General features: G+C 48.5%; 1 protein-coding gene across 1 annotated transcript in view; it reads right to left on the bottom strand.

The window, feature by feature from the left end:
* The window catches only part of pdhx (pyruvate dehydrogenase complex component X), a 353,795-nt gene that overhangs the window by 190,421 nt on the left and 138,057 nt on the right, over nucleotides 1-25,317 (bottom strand). The window contains exon 5 of the mRNA XM_038807389.1: nucleotides 24,883-24,981. Coding sequence (XP_038663317.1) covers nucleotides 24,883-24,981 — 99 coding nt within the window. The remainder of the gene's footprint in view (nucleotides 1-24,882; nucleotides 24,982-25,317) is intronic.

The following is a 25,317-nucleotide window of genomic DNA, read 5'->3' as shown; positions in this document are numbered from 1 at the left end:
GGCCTTCGGCCAAGTGAAGACGGCATTGGATAACAGTGAGGTGCGTTTCGGCATAGTGTACCCAGCAAAGTTGAGGGTATGTATAGTTCTATTTTTTTTACTTCATGCTGCTTTATGGGTTAAAAGCAAATTACTACAGATGCTGGAATCTGAAACCAAAGATAAAATGCTGGAAAATCTCAGCAGGTCTGGCAGCATCTGTAGGGAGAGAAAACAGCTAACATTTCGAGTCTAGATGACCCTTTGTCAAAGCCTGAAACATTAGCTCTTTTCTCTCCCGACAGATGTTGCTAGACCTGCTGAGATTTTCCAGAATTCTCTCTGTGATTTTATATGGGTTAAATGGGGTAAAGTTGTTATTTTGGATAAGCTAAGGGAGGGGCAGTTTCTTATTCGGTCTTTGTTTCTGTAGCCACGGTTTTTCTGGGGTCTGTATGCTTGCACTGGATGTTTTTCTGAGGGGGGTATGTATTTTCTTGTTGTTTTCCTGGGACGGGGGGGGGGGGGGGGGGGCGGCCCTGGGCAGGGGCCCCCGCACTAGCAAGTTTAAGTCAGCTCGTGTACAGAGATGTGGTGGGGCGAGGGGCTGCAGATTTTGGAGCCTGATGAGCAGGTTTTGATGGGCCTCGGAGGTGTGAAAAAAGGGGTGGGGAGGGGATTGGTAGTGGGTGAGGTGTTTTCGGGAGGAGGTGGGGGGGGGGGGGGGGGGGGGGGGGGGGAAGACCCCCGGTTAGGTTTGTTATGTGGAACGTGAGGGGTTGGGAGGGCCAATGAAGAGGGAGAGGGTGTTCGCACACCTAAAAAGTTTAAAGGCCGAAGTGGCCATGTTACAGGAGATTTATTTGAGGGTGAAAGATCACGTGAGGCTCAGGAAGGGCTGCGTAAGCCAATGTTTAATTTGGGTTTGACAGCAGGGTGCAGGTGGTAGCGGTTTTAATCAGTAAGAGCGTGAGGTTCCAGATAGAGAAGGGGTGGGGGACAAGGTCTGGGAGGGGGAGACAGTGCTGAGGTCGGGGTGAAGATTGGACGTGGGATTGCTGCGGGCCGAAGTTTTTGTGAAAAAACGGGTAATTGAGGAGTACGTGGGTTTTAACTGTACAGGGGAGGTATCGCAGGCGGTGCTATGGGAGGCTCTGAAGGCAGCAGTGAGGGAGGAGGTGATATCGTTTGAGGCTAAGGTGGATAAAGAGAAGAGTGTGGAGCGGCAAAGGATGATAGATGATATGTTGGCGGTGGACAGGAGGTGCACGGGGATGCAGATCCAGCACTTTTAGATAGAAGGAGGGATCTACAGGCTAGTTTTAATTGGTTATCCACAGGGTAGGTGGTGCGGCAATTGTGGCGGGCAAGGGGAGCAGTTTATGAGTATGGGGCATAGGCGAGGGAAATTTTCCAAGTGCGAAATAGGATGGGGAAATGGGTAGTGGCCCCGAAACAGAGCAACAGGGTGTTTGAGAAGTTCGCTGAAAATTTGTGTAGGTTGGAGCCACTGGGGGAGGAGCGGGGGATGCGGGAATTCTTGGACAGGCAGGACTCGACGTTGGTGGAGGAATAGAGGGCCATATTGGAGGGGAACAGGAGGTAAAGGAAGCAATTGGGGGGATGCAATCAGGGAAAGTGACAGGACCAGATGGGTTCCCAGTGAAGTATTATAAGAAATTTAGGGACATGTTGGCGCCGCTCATGGTGGGGATGTTTGCGGAGGCGATAGGGATGGGGGTGCTGCCACAGACTTTGGGGCAGGTCTCAATTTCCTTGCTACTGAAGAAGGATAAGGATCCGACAGAGTGTGGGTCATACAGGCCTATATCGCTACTGAAACTGGATGCGAAGATATTGGCGAAGGTACTGATGGCTAGCTTGGAGGGGTGCCTCCCGAAGGTGATTGGGGAGGACCAGACAAGGTTCGTGAAAAGGAGGCACCTATTCTCGAATATTAAGAGGGTGCTAACTGTAGTTATGACGCCGGCTGAGGGGAAGGAGACAGAGGTCGTGGTTGTGTGGATGCAGAAAAAGCATTTGATTGGGTAGAGTGGGGGTATTTGATTGCGGTGCTAGAGAGCTTTGGGATCGGGCCGAGATTTGTGGAGTAGGTACGGTTATTGTATAAGGAACCGAGGGCGAGCGTCCGGACAAACAATAGACAATGGGGTATTTTGTTCTGCACTGGGGGAACCAGGCAGAGATGTCCTATGTCCCCTCTGTTATTTTTTCTAGTGATTGAGCCTTTGGCTGTTGCGCTGAGGAGCTCAGGGTGTGGAAGGGGAGAAAATAGGGTGTCTTTGTACGCGGATGATTCACTCTATATGTCAGAGCCGAGTGCGTCGATTGGCGGGTATACTGGAGCTTCTCCGAATGTTTGGGTCCTTTTCGGAGTATAAATTAAACCTGGAAAAAAATGATTATTTTGTGGTGTCCCGGCCGGGGGTCGGGGCAAGGGTGGGGGGGCTGCCATTCTGCAGGGCGGTAACCCACTTTAGATATAGAACATAGAACAGTACAGCACAGAACAGGCCCTTCGGCCCTCGATGTTGTGCCGAGCCATGACCACACCACGGGAGGACGTGCAGACTCCACACAGACAGTGACCCAGCCGGGAATCGAAACTGGGACCCTGGAGCTGTGAAGCATTTATGCTAACCACCATGCTACCGTGCTGCCCAAATATCTGAGGGTGAAGGTGGCGCGTGAATGGGGTGGGCTCCGTAGGTACAATCGTACGAGCTTGGTGGGGAGGGTGAAGGCAGATTTGGCAAGATGGGATAAAGAGGAGAGTCCCAGTGGATTAAAATGGAGGAGAGTCTGTGTCGGAGTCAGGGCTGAGAGTGTTGGCAACAGAGCTGCTCCTGATGGCCCCCGGTAAATATTCTGGGAGTCCGGTGGCGATGGCAACACTGAAGATTTGGAGGCAGTTGAAGCAGCACTTAAGTTGTTGGCGGGGTCAAGTGAGATGCCGATTCGGGGCAACCATAGGTTTGAGCCAGGGAAGTTGGATGGGAGGTTTCGGAGATGGGAGGGAGGGTCAGGGTATTAAAAGGCATGTTCCTGAGAGGTTGTTTTGCAAGGCTTGAGGATTTGGGGGAGAAACATGGACTGGGGCAGGGGGAAGTAGTTAAGTACCTGCAGCTCTGGGACTTTACCAGGAAGGATGTTCAGAGCTTTCCGATGCACTGGCTGCCTCGTTGTTGGAAGAGGTATTGACGGCAGGGGGAACGGAGAAGGGGGTGGTGTCGGCGATCTGTGGGAGAATTTTGGGGAGGATAAGGTATCCTTGGAGGGGATTAAAGCCAAGTGGGAGGAAGAGTTGGGGGAGGTTATGGAACATAAGAACTAGGAGCAGTAGCAGGAATAGGCCATCTGACTCTTAGAGCCTGCTCCGCCATTCAATGAGATCATGGCTGATATTTTGTGGACTCAGCTCCACTTTCCCGCACAAACATCATGAGCCTTTATTCCTTTATTCTTCAAAAAATTATCTATCTTTATCTTAAAAACATTTAATGAAGGAGCCTCAACTGCTTCACTGGGCAAGGGATTCCATAGATTCACAAACCTTTGGGTGAAGAAGTTCCTCCTAAACTCAGTCCTAAATCTACTTTCCCCTTATTTTGAGGCTATGCCCCCTAGTTTTGCTTTCACCCACCAGTGGAAACAACCTGCCCACATCTATCTGATCTATTCCCTTCATAATTTTAAATGTTTCTATAAGATCCCCCCTCATCCTTTTAAATTCCAACGAGTACAGTCCCAGTCTACTCAACCTCTCCTCGTAATTCAAGCCCTTCAGCTCTGGGATTAACCTCGTGAATCTCCTCTGCACACCCTCCAGTGCCAGTACGTCCTTTCTCAAGTAAGGAGACCAAAACTGAACACAATACTCCAGGTGTGGCCTCACTAACACCTTATACAATTGCAACATAACCTCCCTAGTCTTAAACTCCATCCCTCTAGCAATGAAGGACAAAACTCCATTTGCCTTTTTAATCACCTGTAAACCAAGAGCACGATTCTCCCATGCCGCGCGGACCGCAGAATCGATGTTTACGCCATTTTCCCGCGCGATGCCGTCCTGCCATTCTTCCAACCGGCGGAACGGCTTCATCGGAATCTGCGCCGCACACGTCAGAGAATCTGCCGAGAGGGCTGGGGGCCCAACATTGCCCGGGACACATGTGAATCCCCCCCCCCAGCCCCCCCCCCCCCCCCACCCCCAGCCCCCCATCCCTTCCCTCCCCCATCTCCTATTATTAAATCTCCCTTCTCATTCTCTAAAGGACTCACATTTACCTTAGCCACTCTTTTGCTTTATATATTGGTAGAAACCTTTTCTATCTACTCTTATATTCTGAGCAAGTTTACTCTCATAATCTATCTTACTTTTCTTCACATCTTTTTTTAGTAGCTTTCTGTTGCCTGCTAAAGATTTCCCAATCCTCTAGTCTCCCACTAATCTTTGCCACTTTGTATGCTTCTTCCTTCAATTTGATACTCTCCCTTATTTCCTTAGATATTCACGGTCGATTTTCCCTCTTTCTACTGTCCTTCCTTTTTATTGGTATGAACTTTTGCTGAGCACTGTGAAAAATCGCTTGCTCCTAGTCTACCTTAGCCAGCTCTTCTCTCATCGCATTGTAATCTCCTTTGTTCAAGCACAAAACACTAGTATTTGATTTTACCTTCTCACCCTCCATCTGTATTTTAAATTCCACCATATTGTGATCACTCCTTCAGAGAGGATCCCTAACTATGAGATCATTAATCAATCCTGTCTCATTACACAGGACCAGATCTAGGACCGCTTGTTCCATTGTAGGCTCCATTACCGTACCAGCCTCCCCGGACAGGCGCCGTAATGTGGCGACTAGGGGCTTTTCACAGTAACTTCATTGAAGTCTACTCGTGACAATAAGCTATTAAAAAGAAAAGAAAAAATACTGTTCTAGGAAACTATTGCGGATACATTCTATAAACTCCTCCTCAAGTCTGCCTTGACCGACCTGGTTAAACCAATCGACATGTTGATTAAAATCCCCCATGATAACATCTCTACATACACCAGTTATTTCTTTTTATTGCCCGCTCCACCATAATGTTACTATTTGGTGGCCTATAGACTACTATCGGTGACTTTTTCGCCTTACTGTTCCTGATATCCACCCAAATAGATTCAACCTTAACCTCCACAGCACCAATGTCATCCCTCACTAATGCCCACATATCATCCTTAAATAACAGAGGTACACCACCTCCCTTACCATCCACTCTGTCCTTCTGAATAGTTTCATAGAATTTACAATGCAGAAGGAGGCCATTCAACCCATCGAGTCTGCACTGGCTCTTGGAAAGAGCACCCTACCCAAGGTCAACACCTCCACCCTAACCCCATAACCCAGTAACCCCACCCAACACTAAGGGCAATTTTGGTCACTATTGCAATTTATCATGGCCAATCCACCTAACCTGCACATCTTTGGACTGTGGGAGGAAACCGGAGCACCCGGAGGAAACCCGCGCAGACATGGGGAGGATGTGCAGACTCCGCACAGACAGTGACCCAAGCCGGAATCGAACCTGGGACCCTGGAGCTGTGAAGCAATTGTGCTATCCACAATGCTACCATGCTGCCCCTTGATACCCTTGGATATTTAACTCCCAGTCGTGACCATCCTTTAACCATGTTTCAGGCGGTCTGTGGTATGAAGTACTCCGGAGGTTAAATGCCTCAACCTCGAGCTCAAGGCTGGTACAGCAGAAGGTCGTGTATAGGGTGCACCTCATGATGCAGAGAATGAGTCGAGAGGTGGAGGATGTATGTGAGCACTGTGGGAGGAGCCGTGCCAACCATGTTCACATGTTCTGGTCCTGCACAAAGCTAGAGATGTATTGAAGAGGGTTTTTTTAAGGTCATCTCAGGGGTGGCATATGTGAGTTTGGAGCCAGGGCCCCTAGAAGCCATTTTTAGGGTGTCAGACCGGCCCGAACTGCAGGCGGGTGCGGATGTTTTAGCCTTCTCCTCGCTGATTGCCCGAAGGTGGGTCCTGTTGGGGTGGAAGCCAACTTCGCCACCCTGTGCCTCGGCTTGGCGGGAGGACCTGCTGGAATTTTTGACACTCGAGAAGTTTGAGCTGAAGGGGAGGATGGAATGGTTCTGCAATTCATGGGCATTGTTTATCTTGCATTTTCACAAATTGGATGCCATGAATACTGAGGTTGGGGGGGGTGGGGGGGGGGGGGGGGGTTGAGCACAGTATTTATGGGATGACTGTTAATTCTCTTTTGCTCTTTTTGCTTTGTTGTATTTGGGATGCATGGGTGATGTTCGGGTTTGTATGTTGATGGGGATTCTGTTTGGGGGGGTTTATACTGTATTTGTTATTTTTGGTTGTCTTTTGTTGTGTATTTGATGAAAATGTGGAAAATGAGGAAATTGTTTTTAAAAATTAAAAAAGGATTGACAAATTGGAGCCAATGTATGCTGCCTGGAGTCAGCTACAGGTGGTAAATGAAAAAATACATATTACACATGTGGCCTGCATTTCACATGTAAGCCAAGATAGTAGGAACACTATTTTTCTTAAAAAATGAACTTCCCCGTACTTAAAAGAAAATGTAAAAATTCTGTATTTTATCCATCTTTAATATCGAAACAGTCATTCAAAATCAGGGCTAGGCAATTGTGATTTTTCTGAAAACATCAATCAAATTGCTGCTACAATATTTTTGAAGAAGTGTCATCAAATCTCTTTTTAGCCATCGTTCTAGAAATTCTGCCTTGGTTTAACACCACATGCAGGCGAGTCAAAGCTGTCATTTTCAGAATGAATCAGAATTTGCTTCAGCTCTCACCAACAGCTGAGACTTGAATCTAAATTACAAATAAATGCCATGAACGTGTTTGCCAACTATATAAAAAGCATCTTATTTCAACAACGGGGCATTAAAACACATAATCTGTTGCTCACTGTTGTGAAATAGCCGAGCAGCATTCCTTTTGGTATTTGTACCCAGAATTGTCTCAGGTTCCTGTCAGAGATATTGTTCCAGGGAGGTCATCACATTGAAAACAATGCAGTGCTCCGACTAATAGCTTGATATTCATTAGTAAATTAAAAATTATCAAGTGGAATTTTCCTGAATGAGATGAAGAAAGCTACTTAAAGTACGATCTACCGGGCAGCACGGTGATGCAGTGGGTTAGCCCTGCAGCCTCACGGCGCCGAGGTCCCAGGTTCGATCCTGGCTCTGGGTCACTGTCCGTGTGGAGTTTGCACATTCTCCCCGTGTTTGCGTGGGTTTCACCTCCACAACCCAAAGATGTGCAGGCTAGGTGGATTGGCCACGCTAAATTAATTGGAAAAAACGAATTGGGTACTCTTATATTAAAAAAAAAGTACGATCTACCGGCCACTTTAGGCCCCAGTAGGGAGTGTGACGAGTCTGGTAGATGCTGGGTGAGGCCTCCCGCAGACTTCCCAGCAGCCACTACACCTTGCGGGATCTACCCAGGTCCCGTGAGGCGGCACAACCAAAATCCCGTCCACAATGGGCGGGACCAAGCCGCACGCACTTAAGTAGGTTTTAAACCTACTTAAGCGTACCTACGGCATCTAACGGCCTCCGAGGGAGGCCTCAGCAGGGCGCCGTTCAGTACTGGGCCACACGAACGTGGATCAGGCGGTAGGGCACCCGGGGGATCACCCCTGGCATCGAAGATTCCTGGGTGGTCATGGATACGGCAGGGTGGCCCCTGGCTCCCCCCTGGAATACGGGCTCATTGGCACTACCTGTTGCGAGTCAGCAGTGCTAACCACTGTGCCACCTTGCTACCTGAACATAAACCTTTACGCATTACTAACTAGGTATGGTTCACGTTTCCCTAAAGCATGAAACAAAGTAGAACGAAAAAGGGTGTTAGGGCCAAAAGAGAAGCCCTCTTAATTGGCATGAGAGAGCCTGCTCTAATCTGGGAATCTCACTGACCTGTGAGGAGTAAACTGCAGGACTTGCATGCAAAAGGTTCTTCTTGGTATCAACATCACCAAAGCTGCTTACATTGGGATTACAGAGAGCTTTGCTTTTACTAATAAATAGGTCACTCTCAGAGATTTACAAACCAATCAGCCAGTAACTGAGCCATTTATAAACAAGAAAACCATGGATTCGCTGATTTACCATTGAGCATTTATTAAAGGACAGATGATAGGTGAAGACTTTATCTGGTATCTTGCAAATATTTTATGGAAGAGTTAAAAACAAAAATGTAGATATAGGGTAAGAGGATAGACAGGAAAGTAGAGATGAGGCCACAGTCAGATCACCCATGACCTTAACAAAGGGCAGAGCAGACTGGAGAGGCGGAATGTCTCACTGCTGCTCCTGATCACAGCAGGGTAAACTTAAGAATGACATATTTAACATTTCATAAGTTTTCATTTCCAGCTATTTTTGTTTTACACTTTACTTATACAACTATATAAAAACATTATTGCATTCAGCTACGAATAAACATTATACAGCACATGTTTCTGCACTGAAACTGCCTTATAAACATTTACAATGGTAATCTTGCATCTAAACAGTTCTCTGTATTGTGTGGGCTGACCAGAGGGTGATTCGACGCGGTAGTTTTGAAGTGTTAATATGTATTAATGATCTATGTGTTGGTGTGCAGGGGACAATTTCAAAAGTTTGAAGATGGTACAAAACTTGGAAGTATTGTAAACTGTGAGGAAAGAGTAGAACTTCAAAAGGACATAGACAGGTTGGTGGAGTGGGCAGACAAAGCTCAATGTGGAAAAGTGTAAGGTGATGGATTTTGGTGGGAAGAACGTGGAGCGAGATTATAAAATAGGGGGTAAAATTCTAAAAGGGGTGCAGGAGCAAAGTGACCTGGGTGCATATGTGCATAGATCATTAAGGGTGCCAGGACAGGTGGAGAGAGCAGTTAATAAAACATATAGTATTTTGGGATTTATTAATAGCAGCATAGAGTACAAAAACAAGGAGATTATGCTGAATTTATACACTGCATTAATTAGACCTCAGCTGGAATATTATGTACAGTTCTGGGCCCCACACTGTCGGAAGGATGTGAATGCATTGGAGAGAGTGCAGGATAGGTTTACAAGAATGGTTCCAGGAATGAGAAACTTCAGTTATGAGGATAGATTGGAGAGGTTGGGAATGTTCCCCTTGGAGAGAAGGTGGCTGATAGGAGATTTGATAGAGATGTTCAAAACCATGAGGGGGCTGGACAGAGTTGAGAGGGAACAAGTGTTCTCCCTTGTAAAAGGATCAAGATCGAGAGATCACAGATTTAAAAGAAGCAAAATAAGCAAATTTGATGCGGGAAAAGGCTTTGCACACAGTGAGTGGTTCAGGTTTTGAAATGCACTCCCTGGAAGTGTGGTGGCGGCAGGTTCAGTAGAGGGCAGTAGATGATTATTTGAATAGAAACAATATTGAGGTGTACGGAGAAAAGGCATGGGAATGGTTCTAAGCCATAATGCTTGTTCGGAGAGCAGGTGCAGACATGTTGGGCCAAATGACCTCCTCCTGCGGCATAACAACTCGGTGTTTCTGCGTTTGTCAATCCATGCACCATCTTGCTTTACTGCTCTGCTGAAAGGTAAACCTTTCTTTGAAAAATGTCACCATGTACCAAATACATTTTATGAACGTGTTACTATTCTGTCTGGGTCTTTTAGGCCCATTTTGGGCTTCCCTTCATCCTCAATATCCTTTGTCTTCCCTCTGATCTTTCTGGATGCTTTCACCTCCTGCTCTGGATTCCAGCCTCTTCGCTCCTTCTGAAGTTTTCTTCAAGTATTTCTTGATGCTGGCCTTAGACTCCTCACGGTCCTGGCACGATGCTATTTACCCTCCTAAGAACAGTAGCCGACATATTGGGCACGATTTAATGGCACTCAGTGCTGGAAATGAGCCCCCACGAGCATCTCGCCATTACTGGTTGCCTCACCGTCTGATTCACCAGACTCGCGCCTCACTACTAACAAGGGAAAGCTGCTTTTAAATGCTCCCTCTCCACTCATTCCCAGTCAACACAAAAGCATGGCAGCGTGCAGCATCGGTTCCTCGCTTTGGCGATACCTACCTGGCCAGCTTCTGGGCACCGTGGAGGTGAGAGGGGACAACCTGTTCCCCTGAGGGAGTGGGAGGACCGGCAGCAGGGTGGGAGGCAGTGGCAGTCAGTGCAGACAGCATGGTCAGGAGGGCTGCCGTGTAGGGTGACCACCAAAAAGGGTAGGTTACCATCTCTCTCCTGCCATCAGATCCGTCTGCCAACCCTCAAATTGCCAAACACTGCCCCCCACCCCCCCCAACAAATTTCTGGCTGACACCTCTCACCCTTCCCACATCCGATCTTTGTGCTCGCTCCTCAGCAACACCTGGCATGCACCAGCACAACTGCTTCATGTCCAGTTGTGCTGCCCACACATGCCATCTTCCACAGACAACCCTGATCCATCAAGCGCACAGCTCACAAAGCCCTCTCTTTGCCCACGTGGGAGAAGATAGCCCATAATAAGCGATAAAGGACCAAGGGAGGAGAGAGTACCAGATAAGCGAGTCCTCACCGCCTATGAAGAACGGGTCCTTGAGATCGCAGGGTTGACCGAGGAGAAAGCAGTCACCAACAGTGAGGTTGGCCTGCGCCACAGAGGTGAGGATTCACTGCCCCTTAACCTGGATGTATTGTCTCAGGGAGTTTTAAACGTCAGTCAAATTTATCCTTCCCTCTCACTTATTATCTCGCAGGATCTGATGGGTCCCGGCCGTCTGGAGTCATCCAATACCACCACCCAAGAGACCAGCTCAGAGGAGAGCTCAGAGGCCACCATCGCGGCATCACAGCTCTCACCCCCACCTTCCACCAATGCAGAGACACACACCTCAGTGGTGGACAGGCTTCTGGGGCACAATCTGGTGAGCACCACACAGTTGCTGATGTACATCAGGTAGAGGCAGGAACATCCAAGGGAGTCAGCTGTCAAAGGTCTGCTGGATCCCACAAATTCCAGTCAGATGCCGACCCCCTGGACAAGGTTAGCCCAGAGCTGATGCAGATGCTAGGATATGTCCGTGGGATATAGGAGGGGATATCAGTGACAGTTAAGCGAATGCATAGCCGATTTGAGGAGTTCCAAAAGCAAGGGGTGCAGGATATGATGCCGACATTGCTTGACATGGAGGCCAACGCTGCCTGGGTGCCTGCAGCATGAAGTCAGCATCTTGAGTGGTGATGTCCAAGTCATGGCTCAGTCTGCGAGGATCACGGCTAAGGGCCTCGATATCAGGTCCCAGTCGATGAAGGACATGCCCCAGACGCAGGTGGACATTGCTGAGGTACTGCAGAGCATGGCAAAGTTACTGAGGCTCATCGCCGAAGGTGCCGATGCTATGGTGCAGACAATGGGGAGGCGCCAGGACTGATTGAGCCAAATGATGAAGAGGCCTCTGGAGCTCACTCCACCCGATGGAATCCCTCCATGCTCAGCGAGGAGGAACTGCTGGAGGCCAACCTGGAGCCTGCCACCAGGAAGACGACGGCGGCCTCCAGTTATTCCAAATCTTCCCCGCCTCACACGACTGCATCTCAAGGGCAACGAGCAGACCAGGGTGGCATGGTGATGCCTGTGCCACCAGTAAGTCGGCCGAGGCCCTCCGTCTCCAGCTCCTCCAGAGGATGTCCGCCAGCGACATCAAAGGCCACAGGGCATGAAAAGCAGCAGGCTGCCTCCACCTCTGATGTGTACCCTAGGGATGTACTTAGACATAGCAGATCAGGAAGATTGTGGATCACTGAGGTGGGGGGGTCGGTCACAAACTGTAGCTAAGGGGAATGGAAATTCCCAATGTTCAGTATTAAAACATGTTACACCTGGTACATGTGAAGCCTCTGTCACATTAATCTTCACAGTGGGCCTACCTGCACCCCCACCCCCTTGGGTCCCTGTGGGACCGACACCACCATCTGTTTTGGTATCTGTAAGGAACTTGAGAAGGAGACAGACCGACAATCAGTTCAGGCGTCTGCCCCAAGGACCGTTAAATCCCTCAAACCTCTCCCATCCTTACGTGCCCTGCCTCCTCTCAGAGTGTCATCCACTGAGTCGGTTGTGCTGGAAAACCTCGTTCTGTACAATCACCCCAGCCACAGCAGGAGCCCCTGACTCCAGATCCCTGCCGGGAACATGAGGGAGACCATTCCCCTGATCCACAGACACACTCTTTGGTCATGAGGATATTCCCAGTGCTGAAGCCCAGCTCTGGAGTGTTTGGTTGCTGGCCACTGCCTCTATGGTGCTGACATTTCTTGATGTCAGGTAAACTGCTCAGGCTTCAAAGTTTGATTGAAATATGATGCAATAATCATCGTCTGAGGCATGGCACGTGTACCCACGAGAAGTCACTTGAGAATATTTTGTTTACTAAATGGTAACAAAGATTTGAAAATCAACCACGTTACATTCTACATATTACACTAACCATTTAACAAGATAACATCACCATTCTATTCTGGTACAAATACAATATTTGTTCATTTTCACAAAAAACCCCACAAACACACAGTATCACCCCTCGCAGGTTTCTCAACTGAAATGGAGGGTACGCCTGAGAATGCGTTATCATGTCCAGAACCTTGTCATATAAATGATCTGTCTATCAATGTGCGACTTGTTCCACATATCAGGGTCATTCTCCATCTGGGAGCCGCAGCTGTGCAGGCTCTCCCATCTAATCAGAACCAAATCCACATATTCCACTGGCACTCAAGGTGTAGTTGAACATCCTTGACTTCAAGTGTGCTTTTTTTAATTTAAGGGGCAATTTAGCATGGTCAATCCACGTACCCTGCACATGTTTGGGTTGTGGGGGTCAGACCCACGTCGACACGGGAAGAATGTGCAAACTCCGCAGGCAGTGACCCGGGGTCGGGATTGAAGCCCGGTCCTTGGCGCCGTGCGGCAGCAGTGCTAACCACTGAGCCACCATGCTGCCCCTGACTTCCAGTGTGTTTAAACCATGGTGATGTGCTAGTTACATTCAGCACGCTTCACACCAGCATCAAAAGCATCAGCAATCTGCAAAAGCATTTTTTTTTTTTAAAACACATTTTACTGAGGCATTTATAATTTTAACATTTCAACATATTAACATTCTAAATAACAGAGCGGTCCAACACACACAAAGACCCCACAGTAACACACCTAACCTCCCCCCGCCCTAACCCCTAACTACCCATACCGTAGATTCCCTGCCCCTATTCTTCACTGCCACGTGACCAGTCTGGTCGGGGGAGACCACTCCCAACCCAACCAGCAGTCTAGTGCCCCCCCATCCCCCACCTGGTCTTCAGCTCACCCCCCACTTTGCTTCCGTGAACTAGTCCTCCCAGCGAGTCTGGCAGCCCCCTCCCATGGCGCCTAGCATCTTAACCCCCACTGGTTCCCCTCCCCCGCACTCTCAGTTCAAATAGTTGAAACAAAGGCAAGAAGCAAAAACAAACAAACAATCCTCCCAAGGTTCGAGCACAATCCTCCCCTCTTAACAAATTACTATATACCAGCATAACCCCAAACCAAATCTAAAAACAATAAAAAACCCCAACAGCACGAAACAAGTAAAACCCCCAAAATAAGTCCCAACAGCACAAATCCAAAGTTTTACAAAACATAGTTCAGTTCTCCTCAGTCAAAGTTTAAGATCCACCTTCTCCTGTCAGTGTATTCTCTTTCATAAAGTCCGCTGCCTCCTCCGACGAGCCAAAGTACCACACCCGGCCCCCATAGGTCACCCATAGGTACAGTAGTCCAAAATTTATGCCCTTCTTGTACAGAGTCAACTTGACCTTATTAATGCTCACCCTCCTCTTTGCGAGCTCTGCTCCCAGGTCTTGGTACACCTGGATCTCGACCTCTTCCCACGTACATCACCTCGTCTGCCTGGCCCACCTCAAATGCATTCCTTGTCCAAGAACCAGTATAATCGTACCACCATTGCCCTCGGCGGCTCACCCCCCTTGGTCTTGTGCATCAGTACCCTGTGGGCCATATCCACCTTCAGCGGTCGATCAAACGCACGTTCTCCAAGCAGCTTCTCCAACATCTTCCCCACATACACACCAGCATCCGATCCTTCGATTCCCTCTGGCAGACACACGATCCTAATGTTCAGCCTCCGAGAATGATTTTCCAGGACCTCCACTATCTCCTGCAGCCTCTTCTACTGGTCACGCAGCATCCCACTCTCTGCTGCCATCGAAGTGGACTGGTCCTCCTGCTCCCCCGCCAGCTCCTCCAACCTCTAGATCGCCTGACCCTGGGCTGCTATTTTCGACTTCACGCGGTCAACCACCACCTTGATCGCGTCCACCACCCGGGCCAGGTCCTCCGCACTCTCCTTCTGTTGTTGGGTGAACTTCTCAGTTAAGAAGCTCACCAACTGGTTCATCGACCACTGAGCTGACGGGGTCCGACCCTGTTCATCCCCCAACCCTACGCGCGTTGTCCGCTCCTCACTTGCCAACATTGCCTGATTCCTTCTTTTCCAATGACTTCTGGGCCGCAGCTCCAGAAAATGGGGGTCCCGGTCTTCTGCTCTTGCTTCTACATCCTTTCTCTACAAAATTCCTGCAACAATCCGGCATAAAAGCCGCAAAATGACCACCATGAGCGGGAGCTGCCAAATGTGCGACCGCTCCCTCCATGATCGCCACTGGAAGTCCTGCGAAAGCATTTCTTTAACGGCATTAGCAGGTGGCCCATTTGGAACAATGTCGCGCACCATGTCACACAGCATCTTCTTGCTTCAAATCAGTAAGAAGTCTTACATCACCAGGTTAAAGTCCAACAGGTTTGTTTCAAATCATTAGCTTTCGAAGCGCAACTCCTTAATCAGGCCTGATGCTGGAGTTGCGCTCTGAAAGCTAATGATTCGAAACAAACCTGTTGGACTATAACCTGGTGTTGTAAGGCGTCTTACTGTGCCCACCCCAGTCCAACGCCGGCATCTCCACATCAATGCTTCAAATCAGATTGCCTTTTGGACTCACGCATCCCCCTGAGCCCTGTGTCCAGGACCCAGGTATCTTTAAAAAAATTATCCTTCTTTCCAGCTACAGAAAAGGAAGGAAACAGCAACAGCAGCTTCCAGTAATCTGCAGCCACCAGCAGGAGCAAGCGACTAACACAACCTGCAAACATTTTCGTTTATTGACAGTATTGAAATACAGAAGACAATACAATGAAGACACCAATCACTTGGCACCCAGAACATACTGACCACCCCACTCCCCCGCACCCGACCTACATCAGCGGAAAGGCTCACCAGCCCAGCCCAGCCGAAAAGGCCACTAAAACATGGAGCACGGTGGAGAGGAGAGAGAAAAGCATTCCACCCCACCTGAGAAAGGTACAGTTCAGTCTAGAGCAGCACAGATCACCGTAAAAGGTCATGCCAACACGGGCACAGCGGAAGGTGAGGGAACACCCCGACCCGACCCCCCCCCCCCCCCCCCCGCATTGGTAGCGTGCACCGAAGGAAAACACTAAATAGGCAGGAATATAATGAGGACACCAGTTGCACATCTAAGACAAAATCAAGACAAGAAACAATCCCTCCCCTCACTCCCTCCCTGCCCAAGCAGCAGACCCACATTGGTGGAAAGGCACCCAATGCATGCACAGGAAAGTATGTGTCTGAACATCTGTGCTTGCATAAAGAGTATATGCGTGAATAACTGCGCATGCATGCCTGTTGGAGTACGTGTGCGTGAGAATGAGCAGCACAGACGACCAGAAAAGGTCACGCCAACATGGGGTACATCGGAACAAGCAACATCCCACAAAAGAGAAAAGGCTGGAAAATCTCAGCAGGTCTGGCAGCATCTGTTGGGAGAGAAAAGAGCTAACGTTTCGAGTCCGATGGCTCTTTGTCTCTCCCTACAGATGCTGCCAGATCTGCTGAGATTTACCAGCCTTTTCTCTTTTGTTTCAAATACCAGCATCCGTAGTAATTTGCTTTTATCCAGTGTTTAACTCACTGCCACTTCTCTTGCAGGAATGCCTACCCTGAAGAAGTACTGCTCTTCTCTCCGACAGGATTTTCGATGTCCCTCCCCCACTATCCACCTTCACTTCTTTCCATTTCTCTCTTAGTGTTGGACAAGGTATTTACCAAGACTCGCTTCCACAGCCATATGTCCTTCCTCAGTGACTGTCTTAGTCTCCGACTTACCCCACGTGGATTTCAATTTAAATTCCACCCTGCATGTAACCTCCAGGATTACAGGTACCTCCAGGATATACAATATTCTTCCAACTGCTGCTCTTGCCGCATCCTAAAAGCCACACTCAGTGCCATGCACCACCACATGAAGACACTCAACATCTCTCTCCAGTAGCACTGTCTTACTCTCTTCAAAGCTATCCCTCCCCCCAGTTTCATTTCATCCTTCTCATCATTCGACGTGCAGATGTTAAAGAATTCAAGCTTCAACAACATAGCAACACTGCCCATCCTAGGCCCTCCACCAGTCCCAATCCCTCGTACCCCATTTCTTCCAGTATCAACACTACTGCCCATCCCAGGCCCTCCACCAGTCCCAATCCCTCATACCCCATTTCTCCCAGTATCAACACCACTACCCATCCTCGGCCCTCCACCAGTCCCAATCCCTCATACTCCATTTCTCCCAGTATCAACACCACTACCCATCCTAGGCCCTCCACCAGTCCCAATCCCTCATACCCCATTTCTCCCAGTATCAACACCACTACCCATCCTCGGCCCTCCACCAGTCCCAATCCCTCGTACCCCATTTCTTCCAGTATCAACACTACTGCCCATCCTAGGCCCTCCACCAGTCCCAATCCCTCATACCCCATTTCTCCCAGTATCAACACCACTACCCATCCTCGGCCCTCCACCAGTCCCAATCCCTCGTACCCCATTTCTTCCAGTATCAACACCACTGCTCATCCTCGGCCCTCCAACAGTCCCAATCCCTCATACCCCATTTCTCCCAGTATCAACACCACTACCCATCCTCGGCCCTCCACCAGTCCCAATCCCTCGTACCCCATTTCTTCCAGTATCAACACCACTGCTCATCCTCGGCCCTCCAACAGTCCCAATCCCTCATACCCCATTTCTCCCAGTATCAACACCACTACCCATCCTCGGCCCTCCACCAGTCCCAATCCCTCATACCCCATTTCTTTCACCACTGCCCATCCTCGGCCCTCCAACAGTCCCAATGCCTCATACCCCATTTCTCCCAACCCCAGCCCTTGCCGTGTGTTCAACATACTCTCGGACTTTCCCCTCTCTGAGGATGAGCGTGCTGTTCTCAGCAAAGGACTCAGCTTTGTACCCTTATGTCCCCACCTCAATGAATTCCGGGCTCGACATGATGTTGAACTCTTCTTTTGTCGCCTTTGTCTCCGTGCCCACTTCTTTGGGCAAGAATCCTCCCCCCGTTCCACTGATCCTTCCATGTACCTCCAACATTCTGCTTCCAAGCAGACCCCCCGGCGGGACAATTACCTGCTCTTGATCTTTTCATTGAGAATTGTCGATGGGACATTGGCCGTCTTAATTTTTCTGCCCCCCTCATCCATTCCAACCTCTCGCCTCCCGAATTTTCTGCTCTTCACTCCGTCAGGTCTAACCCCGACTTTGTCATCAAACTGCCAATAAAGGGGGTGCTGTTGTCATCTGGCACACTGACCTCCACCTCGCAGAGGCTGAATGCCAACTCTCAGATACTTCTTCCTACCTTCCCCTGGACCATGACCAGACCACTGAACATCAAGCCATTATCTCCAACACCGTTAGCGGCCTCATTTCCTCCGGATGCCTTCTCCCTATGGCTTCCAACCTCATAGGCTCCTAACCCCGGACAGCTCGCTTTTACCTACTTCCCAACATCCACAAAAAGGACTGTCCCGGCAGGCCCATTGTGCCAGCATGCTCCTGCCCCACCAAACCTATTTCCTCTTATCTTAACTCTATCCTCACTCCTCTGGTCCATTCCCTCCCCACCTACATCCGAGATTCCTCTGATACACTGCATCATATTGACAGCTTCCAGTTCGCGGGCCCTAACCGCAGCCTATTCACAATGGATGTGCAGTCTGTCTACACTTCCATCCCACACCAGGATGGCCTGAGAGCTCTTTGTTTCTTTCTCGAAAAGAGGCCCAGAGAATTCCCATCCACCACCACTCTCCTCCGCCTGGCTGAACTTGTTCTATCTCTCAACATCTTCTCCTTTAACGCATGCCATTTTCTCCAAATCAAAGGTGTAACAATGGGTACCTTCATGGGTCCTAGCTACGCTTGCCTTTTTATAGGGTATGTGGAATATTCCTTGTTCCAGGCCTACCCGGGTCCCCTCCCACAACTCCTTTACCGATACATTGATGACTATTTTGGTGCCAGCTTTGACAAAGAGTCATTGGACTCGAAACGTTAGCTCTTTTCTCTCCCTACTGATGCTGCCAGACCTGCGGAGATTTTCCAGCATTTTCTCTTTTGTTTCAGATTCCAGCATCCGCAGTAATTTGCTTTTATCCAAAGACCACCCCACCCCTCCTCCAGCACTGGCAATTCACCAGGCCATAGACACGAGAGGGGTTGCTGCAGCCAAGCACACAGCTGCCAGACAAAAAAAAGGCAACACACTGCCAACGGTGCAAAAACGACTCAGCCCCTCAACCCCACCCCTCCAGTGGACCTGCATCAGCGGAAAGGCGTTTGGTGAGCCAAACATTTGTCAAGACTCAGAGACTGGGAGCACAAGTGTGGAATACAAGGAGTCAGGAGGGCTAGAAGGGGTCACAAAAAGTCATTGGCCAGCAGGATTAAGGAAAATCCCAAGGCTTTTTTACATATATAATGAGCAAGAAGAGAGGGTTGGCCCACTCAAGGACATTGGAGGGAATCTATGTGTGGAGCCAGAGGAAATGGGAGAAGTATTAAATGATTACTTTTCATCAGTATTCACCAAAGAGAAGGACTTGGTGGAGGATGAGTCTGAGGAAGGGTGTGCAGGTAAGTTTGGGTCATGTTGATGTCAAAAAGGAGGTATTGGGGTCTTGAAAAACATTAAGGTAGACAAGTCCCCAGGGTCTGATGGGATATACTCCAGAATACTGAGAGAGGCAAGGGAGGAAATTGCTGGGGCCTTGAGAGAAATCTTTGTATCATCACTGGCTACAGGGGACCAGAGGATTGGAGAATAGCCAATGTTGTTTCTTTCAGAAGGTAGCAAGGATAATCCAGGTAATTACAGGCTGGTGAACCTTAGATCAGTGGTAGGGAAATTATTGGAGAGGATTCTTCAAGACAGGATTTACTCCCACTTGGAAATAAGTGGACGTATTATCGAGAGGCAACATAGTTTTGTGAAGGGGAGGTCGTGTCTCACCAACTTGATCGAGTTTTTCGAAGAAGTTACGAAGGTGATTAATATGTGTCGGGCCGGCGCTGAGGACCGGGTTCGAATCCCGGCTCTGGGTCACTGTCCGTGTGGAGTTTGCACATTCTCCCCGTGTCTGCGTGGGTTTCACCCCCACAACCCAAAACATGTGCAGGTTAGGTGGATTGGCCATGCTAAATTGCCCCTTAATTGGAAAAAATAAGTGGGTACTCTAAATTTTTTTTTTAAATGTGTAGGGCAATGGCATGTTGTCTACATTGACATCAGTAAGGCCTCTGACAAGGTTCCTCATGGCAGACTGGTACAGAAGGTGAAGTGGCACGGGATGAAAGGTGAACTGGCAAGATGGATACAGAACTGGGGCGAAATTCTCCGACCCCCAGCAGGGTCGGAGAATCGCCTGGGGCCGCCTAAAATCCCACTCCCGCCGTGGCAGAGATTCTCCGCCACCCGGGAAGTGGCGGCAGGGGAATCTCGCCACTCCGATCGGAGAGGCCCCTGCGGTGATTCTCCGGCCCGGATGGGCCGAAGTCCCGCCGCTGGGAGGGCTCTCCTGCCGCCGAGGTTTGAACCACCTCTGGAACGGCGGGATCAGCGGTGCGAGCAGGCCCCCGGGGTCCAGGGGGGGGGGGCGGGAGGCGATCGAACCCCGGGGGGTGCCCCCACGGTGGCCTGGCCCGCGATCGGGGCCCCCCGCTCAGACTCCGGGCCAGTGCCCTGGCTGCACTATTTTCCTCCGCGTCTGCCACGGCCTCCGCCATGGCGGAAGCGGAAGAGAACCCCACATCGCGCATGCGCCGGCAGTGACGTCAGTGGCCAGATGCCGCTGACGTCACTGCTGGTGCATGCGCGGACCGGCGAAAGCCTTTCGGCCAGCCCCACGGCCGGGGGCGCCGGTTTTTTGCGCCAGTCTTCTGGTGCAAACCGCTCAGGCGCGGGGCTGGCCCCCAAAGGTGGGGAGAATTCCCCACCTTTGGGGAGGCCCGACCCCTGAGTGGTTGGCGCTACTCCCCTACGCCGGCACCCTCCGTCACGCCGGGTAGGGGAGAATGCCGCCCCTGGTTCGGTCATAGAAGACAGAGGGTAGCAGTGGAAAGGTGCGTTTCTGAATGGAGGGCTGTGATTAGTAGCGTTCCTCAGGGATCAGCGCTGGTACCTTTGCTGTTTGTAATATATCTAAATGATTTGGAGGAAAATGTAACTGGTTTGATTAGTAAGTTTGTGGACAACACAAAGGTTGGTGGAATTGTGGGTAGCGATGAGGACCATCAGAGGACACAGCAGGCTACAGATCGGCTGGAGACTTGGGTGGAGAAATGGCAGATGGAATTTAATCCAGACAAATATGAGGTAATGCAGTTTGGAAGATCTAATACAGATAGGAAATATACACTAAATGGCAGAGTACTGATAGGCAGAGGTATCTGGGTGTACAGGTACACAGGTCACGGAAAGTGGCAATGCAGGTGGAGAAGGTAGTCAAGAAGGCATACGGCATGCTTGCCTTCATTAGCCGGGACAGAGAATTTAAAAATTGGCAAGTCATGTTGCAGCTTTATAGAACCTTAGTTTGGCCTCACTTGGAATATAGTGTTCAATTCTGGTTGCCACGCTACCAGAAGGATGTGGAGGCTTTGGAGAGGTACAGAAGAGATTTACCAGGATATTGCCTGGTATGGAGCGTATTAGATATGAAGAGAGGTTGGAGAAACTTGGTTGGTTCTCATGGAATGACGGAGGTTGAGGGGTGATCTGATAGAAGTCTACAAGATTATGAGGGGCATAGACAGAGTGGATAGTCAGAAGTTTTTCCCAGGGTGGAAGAGTCAATTACTAGGGGGCATAAGTTTAAGGTGCAAGGGGTAAGCTTTAAAGGAAGTGTACAAGGCAAGTTTTTTTTTACATAGAGGGTGGTGGGAGCCTTGAACTCTTGCTGGGGGAGGTAGTGAAAGCAGATATAATAGTGACTTTTAAGGGCGTCTTGACAAGTACATGAAGAGGATGGGAATAGAGCGATAGGGTCTCTGCAAGGGTAGGGGTTTTTAGTTCAGACAGGCATGGTTAGTGCAGGTTTGGAGGGCTGTTCCTTTGCTGTAATTTTCTTTGCTCACAGGAAGGTTGCACCGACATGGAGCATACCGGAGACGGAAGAGAAAGCGAAAACCACCTCCCCCTCTCCAGCACATGCAGCGCCTGGTTCAAACAACTCTCAGGCCAGAGGCAGGAAGGGGCTGCAACCGGCGAATAAAATGAACCGAAGCTACATGGCATCCATCTTACAATTTGCCCTCGCACCCCCGCCTGACAAACAGAAGAAACACAGAATGAAAGGAAAACAAGGAACACCAGCAACCTGCATGCCTATTGTAATGAGAGCAGCAGATGGCTACTGAACATAAATGTCACCCTTCAGTCCCCTGACTGCTCCAGGAAGTCCTCCTACCTTCTCAGCCCAGAAGTAGACTCGCCAAAATCCTCCCCTCACCGCACTCCAGGCAAAAGAGATTTCTTCCTCCTCTTCATCCAGAAAGCAGCAAGTAAGTCCAAGGGGAACAGGCAGCAGGCAAGCAGAAAAGGCAGCAGCAAACAGCAAAACCACTCTCAGCTACAGCAGCCTTCAGGCATTTTGCAGCTAAACAGCAGCAAACACAATCTGCAGCTGTGAAGTGCTCTCACAACTAACAAGACCAATTCCTTATCAGCAATAGCCTTCAGCTGTGATGCTAGAGGCTGCTCACAGTCAAAGGGACTTAAAGTGACCGTCAGCATATAAAGAAGAAGAGGGCCCTGTCCTTGCCTAATATCAAGTTTAGTATCTGCTTTGCCTTTTGGCTTAGATCTGGTATGTCTCTCTTGCGGGGACCATGGATTGGATTCAATTTGATTTTTAATTGGTTTTTGGAGCAGGCAAAGAGCTGGATTAGGGCTTCGCCCCTGTCCACACTCGGAGCCCTGGCTTTGTAACTCAACGGAAGAGGGCCCTGGCCTGGAAGTGCTTGGTAGGACAGTCAGGCTGCCGTAGTTATGGGTATTCACAATATTTAAAATTGGCTTACGGCGTAATCCCTCCCCGACCTGGAACCCTTCAGTCCCCTGACCAAGTCCAACTCCCTGAGAGGTCCCCCCCCCCTCCCCCCCACCCCACCCACCCGAGCACTGGCACAGCAGCTCCAGTGTCCTTGAGCTGCATGCCAGAGAATGGAAATGGCTACCCACCTCCTCAGTTCCCCTCAGCACCTATCCGCAGCTTCACATTTTTGTAAAGCAGTACTAAACAATGTGATTTCTCGCTGGGGAGCGGGTTAATTCCCGGGAGGCTGTTACATCCAATTTCAATCTTGGGATGAGATGGAAATTGATGCAAATTGGGGTGAATAATATGCTCGCTATATTACGGCGTAATCCCGAACTCGCCATCGGAGTGAGCCGGTTAGACAGGAAACTGATTCAAGACCAGAAGACATAAGAGCAGAATTAGGCCACTCAGCCCATCAAGTCTGCTCCGCCATTCAATCATGGCTGCTATTTCTCTCAATCCCATTCTCCATATCCCCTGATCCCCTTATTAATCCAGAACCTATCTATCTCGGTTTTAAAGACACTCAGTGATTTGGCCTCCACAGCCTTCTGCGGCAATGAGCTCCATAGATTCACCACCCTCTGGCTGAAGAAATTCCTCCTCATCTCTGTTTTAAAGGATCGTCCCTTTAATCTGAGATTGTGTCCTCTGCTTCTAGTTTTTCCTACAAGTGGAAACATTCTCTCCACGTCCACTCTATCCAGGCCACGCAGTATCCTGTAAGTTTCAATAAGATCCCCCTGCCTTTCCTGCTATTTAACCGGCGCACTCCGATCCGTGTCGTTAAGTCATCTGCCTTTTCATCTACTTTATTCTACTGCACTGCAATTTTATTTTACTTTCAAATTCCTGATGCAACTAGTATTGGGAAAATTAGGATTAAAAAATGAAATTGTGAAAAAATAAAATAAGGGCAGCTGTCTGAAAGATTTTGAGATGCGAATTAGCATCACAATGAGAAAAGCCTGTGTTTACCTATGTGACTCGAGGCAACCTCAATGTGGAGCGAGAAGGAAATTGACACCTATATGCTACATGCCGACTCCACAGGATGAATAACATCAGAGGGAGAGAATTATATATCCATAACACAATGACTAGGGAAAGGGACATAGTAAGTTACAATCACAGCCATACCCAGCTGCAGAAAGTCTCGGACAGCTAGTTAAGATCATAAACTCGAACCAAGCAGACTTTGTCTTCACTGAAACTGAAGATGGTTTTTCCAAATGTGACAAATAATCTATGCATGGTAACTATCTGCTGGATTTAGCTCAGAGTTATATAATATTGCATATTGTTTGGGAACAAAGGGGCATCTCAGAGTTCAAGGACTGTAGGTAATTGAAAACCAAGAGGTAACTTGATGTAATCCTGTGTGTGTGTGTAGCCAACAGTGTAATTAGATGTTATAGTCCTTCTTGTCATGCGTTTATGTTTCTTTTAAGATTAATAAATATTCTTTATTAAGTGATCACATGACGACTGGACTGTTTCTCGCTGGTTCAAATATTTTTTATCACAGTATACCAAATTGAAAATATACACTGCTATATTGTAATACATATATTACTCTTTTGAACCAGCCGAGTTGTTGAAATGAGCAGTAGTAAACTAATTTATTGAATAATATAAATTAATATTTTGAGTTCTTTTTACTTAATACTCAACTAGTAAAACAAATAAACAATTGTATATGTAACTAATTAAATTATACAATACAATACTTTGATAACTAATAACTTCTTTCCAGCTTTCCTACATCTGTTCTCTCTGCACTCCTGATACACACTCCTCTTAGAAAGAGCAGGAAAGCTATTAAAATAGGGTCCTGATAGTGAAACATCAATTGCCTGTAGTAGCTTTACATAGATTGATCATGTATATTGATATACAGAGGTCACTACATACACCACTAAGAACCAGTGTTCCAAGTTACCCTTTTGGGTTTTGCGATACTCTCACATTTAACATCAGCCGGGTTCTTAACAAAATCATTTCTTTTTCAAATCGCCATTTCCCTGGAAGAACAGTACTGCAAACTAACTATTTTGATTCAAAGTTCAAGTAACAATTTCTCGGTTTTACTGCTGAAGCAGTCCCATTCACTAACAAGCGACTTAAAACATTTCTTAACACTATGTTATTTGATTCTGACTTTTATACTTTTAAAATTGCACTGGTGCTATTACATGTGCAAACATTTCCCTCTATTCATCAGCATAATGTGTTCCCATGTGGACTTGTCAACAGTTTGCTTGTGATACGGGCCATGTATCAAACGCTGCTTCAATTGAAGAGTTTTCCAACCAGGGTTATTATAATTCTGACTTACTCTTTTGTGAAGATTCCTCGTGGTCCAGTGGGAGCAGTGCTGCTTGGGTCAAGCGCATGTGTTTCCAGGATCTGGCGGGCAGCTGGGCTGAAACGAATTCTATAAAGAAAAAGAGGGAAATGGTCAGATAATACAGATTGACGCTCCAGAGTACTAGTGACCGAGTGTTGCACTGTCAAACTGACCATCTTTAGAATGAGATGATAAACTCAGCAGTATGGTGAAGGCGAGTTCGCCCCAGTAACTTGGTGAATATTTACCAGTCAAATGAACATTATAAATATTATTTGTGGGAGCTTTCTGTGCAGAATTTGGTACGTTTCTTGCATTACAACAATGAGTACATTTTAAAAGTTTGTTTTTAAAAAAAAATAATTTTCTCTCACACACACACACACACACACACAACGGCTGCCACCGTTTATAGAACCCTTG

This window comes from Scyliorhinus canicula, chromosome 9 (genome assembly GCF_902713615.1).
Source record: "Scyliorhinus canicula chromosome 9, sScyCan1.1, whole genome shotgun sequence".
Classification (NCBI taxonomy): Eukaryota; Metazoa; Chordata; class Chondrichthyes; order Carcharhiniformes; family Scyliorhinidae; genus Scyliorhinus; species Scyliorhinus canicula.
This window is presented reverse-complemented; position numbering and strand designations above follow the sequence as displayed.